The sequence below is a fragment of the Pterocles gutturalis genome, unplaced genomic scaffold (genome assembly GCF_000699245.1).
Source record: "Pterocles gutturalis isolate BGI_N339 unplaced genomic scaffold, ASM69924v1 scaffold7703, whole genome shotgun sequence".
Lineage (NCBI taxonomy): Eukaryota > Metazoa > Chordata > Aves > Pterocliformes > Pteroclidae > Pterocles > Pterocles gutturalis.
The window spans coordinates 21,058-25,148 of NW_010120355.1; the positions used below are offsets into that span (position 1 = coordinate 21,058).

Genomic DNA, 4,091 nt, shown 5'->3' on the forward strand with positions numbered 1-4,091 from the left:
TTTACTGAAACTTTTTTTTCCCCCCCCTGCATGATGCCATACACAAATGCAAGGGCTTGCAATCCAATTTGTCTCTCCTACTTCAGATACTCATGTGTCCTCCTGGTATGGCTTGGTCCAAAGTTCTAATCCCATTTCAACGCTGACCTTTCTACCCACCTCTCCTGTGAAACCTCCCACCAAAAACAATTCAGCATTTTACTTTGGTTTCATTCCTTCCCCATCTCCCTCAGTATTCTTTCAGGGAGTTGAAACAAACTTCTGATAGTTGCTCTGAAAACAGCAAGGAAATGAAAAGTACTAAGAAGATGCAAGTCACTTCTAATAACGAAATATTACCCAATTTCCTTCAGGCTCCTGAGAGAGTGAGCCTGGACATTTACCCACAAGTCACTCATCTGTGGATTTTAACTATGGCAGAATTCTCTACAGATGGAAAGAGCTATTTTGGCATCCCATCTTATCTAGCTACAAGCACAGTTATACAGCAACTAGTGTTTTGTCAAATCAAGTTGTACCACAAGTAACTAAAGTCTCTACCACTCTTAGTCTGGGATACTGTCACAATCTAAGCAGTTTCATTAACAGAAAACGTTTTCCTCCTCGCATTTTCACCCAAAGGTCAGCCCAGTACTCTCTATTAGTTTTACAAGTAAATTTAAACTTTAACCTCCACATTGCTTGCATCCTTTCAATATCTGTAGGTGCTCAAGCAGTAGTGTAGTTTGTTGTAACAAAAATAATAATTACAATGAAGACTGTCACAGACAGGATTTGAAAAGCAGGTAGTGTAGCAGGATTCAGAAGCCTTTAAGAAAGAGGTGAAAGGGCACACAGAAAATGAAACTGTCTCATCCCCCCGCTCCCCCTGCCTCAAGTGACAGAGCAGAGCTTTCACAACTAGAAAGCTGACTACACCTGAGAAAGAAACAGCTTGTATCGCTACCATTTCACATGATATAGCTCTTCTGGAGTACAAAGGTACAACAGATTTTCCTGCTTCTGCTTAGTTCTTCATCTAGGTTCTTCTCACCTCTGTCCCGAAGTACCACTACACACCAGACTTCATGTTCTTCCACAGACAACATAAGCATTTTACACTACCCTGGCCTGGTATTTCAGTCTGCTGTTTCACTGACCATGAATCTCTTTCATCCACATATTAATTCTTCAAAAGTTCATAACTCATACCACCTTCACATGGGGAAATTTCTTTATTTCAAAAGGAGAGCAGTCCATACATGCAGACAAATTCATGTAGTTACCAATATACATAGCCACACTTGTCAGAACTCTGACAAGAAGCACACATGGAAAATATAAGTATATATGATAGGATTACCTGTGAGATTAGCTGCCATCTCTTCAGCAGTCTGAGACAGCCTCAGCCCTTGTTTTAGGGGACCTTCCGAGTCCACATACTGACGGCGTTTGAGGTAGCAGGACACTGCCATCTGAATCTGTTCTGTGCGTACGCGTTTCATGACCTAAAAAGAAAAGGAGATGATGAGGCTCTTACTGTGTAGGTATATGCTAAGATCAACATACACCAAAGCTCTGTTAAAACTGATAGAAGACAAACAGCTCAGTATTTTAATTGCTGAAGTCAAACAACTTCATCACTGAAATATGAAACAAAGCCTTTAGGCATTTGCCTCTCAGGACTAAGGTGTAACTGGACAGTTTAAATCAGATCCCTGAAGATATTTTGCTGCCTAATTCTACTAATTTCACTGAGGAATTAAAAATACTTTTGAGGATTCTGGACTAAAACTGCAGTGGTGAGCTGAAGCATTTGTTTTTGTTAAAAATAACTCATAAAAAGCGAACGTTTCTCCTCCTTGCTTTTTTACAGTAGCAGTTTGGGTATTTTTAAGCCATTTTCTGATTCCTCTGCTTGACCAATCAACAAAACAATTCCAGAAGAATCAAGGGAATGGGAAAATAATATACAATGCAGGAAATTTCAGAATGATAATGCTTTAAATAGCACACCTATTTGGGGAGTCCAAGAAGCAATAGCTTATTGCCTGAACTTAAAAGTTAGGGTCAGACTTCTGGCACTTCAGTCAGGTAAGCCTCCAGAAAAAAAACAGGGAAATTAAAACAGTCTTCTGCCTTGTTTACCTGCCTCCATCTATACAGACTTCCCTCCTATGGAAGTTAAAAAAACCCCAAAGAATCCTTTGAAGTTTCCTTTATATAAATTTTGAAAGCCACCCTCACAAACACCTCTGGTAGTAGCAGAACCAAAAGGAGCCCGATGCTAGCTTTAGCCTTTGGCTTGTAATAAAAGAACCTCAATAAGATGAATGCAATAGTTCCCTTCCTATTTGAGTAGTCCCTGACTGCCACCAAACCTTCGCAATAGCCATCGATTTTACACAGAAGCTTAGATAACCTAAAAGCCTTTAAACAAAGCAGAATGAAGCTACAGTTTTGTTCTACCAGAATAATAGGTAAAGCCTGCCTCAAGATAGTGCTACACCTTACAGCCCCACTACCAGCGACCTGCGTACATTTTACAAGTGTACCTGCTTTCTGGTTTGAGTAGACAAATCTGATGAAACACAGATTCTCAGAGACAGACAAGGATGCCCTTCCCCCTGTTGTAAGACTGGTATTTCTAACAAAATGACAGCTTTAAAAATACAATCGTAAATGAGCCTTTTCCAGTACCCATGCACACTTTGGTGCTTATCCCAGTTGTCCGAACAATAAGCCCTCTGTGAAGTTCCAATCAGACAGAGATGCAAGGTTTCAGCAAAAGTTACTTTAAACAGATATATGGAATTGCGAACCCATATGCTTTGGTGAAAACCTTAAAAATATTTCCATTTGTTCTCACAGGTGAAATAACTGTTGTGGGTGGGGAAGCAGCATCAACAGGTGTGGATTTTTCAAAGCATTTCCAGATAGACCCATTAAAATCATGAGTTTCAACCACAACTTTTTCCACTCCAAAAGCAAACTTCCTTTTTACCTTCCTTGCAATTAAAGAAATTATATCCGAGACTTAAACTGTCTCAAATATAACACTTTTTCTGCTTCACAAAAGACAGAATTATAATGAAGACCATGAAGAAGGGTGGACACAGGGACTGACCAGCATCTTAGCATCTTCCTAAAAAACACCTTTAGCTGTGTAATGCATTACATTACCATTCTGCAATACAGATAGCAACACGGACTCATGTACAAGTGACTGGCCCTGGTCCACACTAATGCCTCTGCATGCAGTCTGACATATCGCTCAGGTTTGGTTAGCAACCTAATTATATTTGTGATGCTCTCATAGATGATTATTTCAGGTCTAGAAACCATTTTGGAGAGTTTGCATCTAGATTTTTTTTTATTTGGCTTATAACACAAAGGAAACTCACTCCCAAAATGGCATGGAACGGATTCAACTGAATGTTTTTGAAGTGGTTTAGCCAGTCAAAATTGTGCAAATCGTCCTCAGGTCTGTGGTTCAACTGCAAAGAGAGAGCATCTAGAAATATCCTTGCCCATACTTTTTTGCTTCAGTTACAGGACCAATTTGCGCTGGGTAGGATTTGGTGAGAAAATCCTTATTCATTATGGCACAGCATACACGTACAGATAATTCCTCATAAACCCATAACGGATCAGAGAAAAAGAGAACTGGTGTGTGAAAGATGCAGAACTCCAAAGGACTCTTTGAACTCACAATGACAAATAAGAGGAGCACTGAGATCAGCCTTTTCAAGCTGCAGAATGAGCAGATGACCAACAGAGAAAATGATCAATTTTAAATGATAGACAAAAAAAAAACAAAACAGTAGGTTACTCAGTAGTTGCAAACTCTCACATCAGTATCAGACATTTAAGGAGCAAGAGCGACAGGCCTGGGAAAGGGGCAGTCATTGGCAGAGGAGTAAAATCTGAGCTTTTTCAGAGTTTTGGGGCAGCAGGGAAGCCCCAGTCTCTTCAGCCAAGATTAGCAAGGTGGCATTTGCAGCTGCTTTATGCAATCTGTACAGTTTCTTGCTCCCTTCACATACCTTGTATACTCCTCCCAGCAGTCAAAGCAGCGGGTGTTACGAGCAGTATCTCGAGATCTCTTTCCC

At 40.2% G+C, this 4,091-nt stretch overlaps 1 protein-coding gene across 2 annotated transcripts in view; it reads right to left on the reverse strand.

Annotated features, from left to right (window-relative positions):
* TAF5L (TAF5-like RNA polymerase II, p300/CBP-associated factor (PCAF)-associated factor, 65kDa) overlaps window positions 1-1,532 on the reverse strand; it is a 15,450-nt gene extending 13,918 nt beyond the window's left edge. Inside the window, exon 1 of one of the 2 annotated variants that reach the window (XM_010076872.1) lies at window positions 1,343-1,532. In XM_010076872.1, coding sequence (XP_010075174.1) covers window positions 1,343-1,484 — 142 coding nt within the window. In that variant the 5' untranslated portion in view covers window positions 1,485-1,532. The remainder of the gene's footprint in view (window positions 1-1,342) is intronic. The other variant, XM_010076871.1, reaches the window with a different exon arrangement.
* Window positions 1,533-4,091: the final 2,559 nt, after the last annotated feature.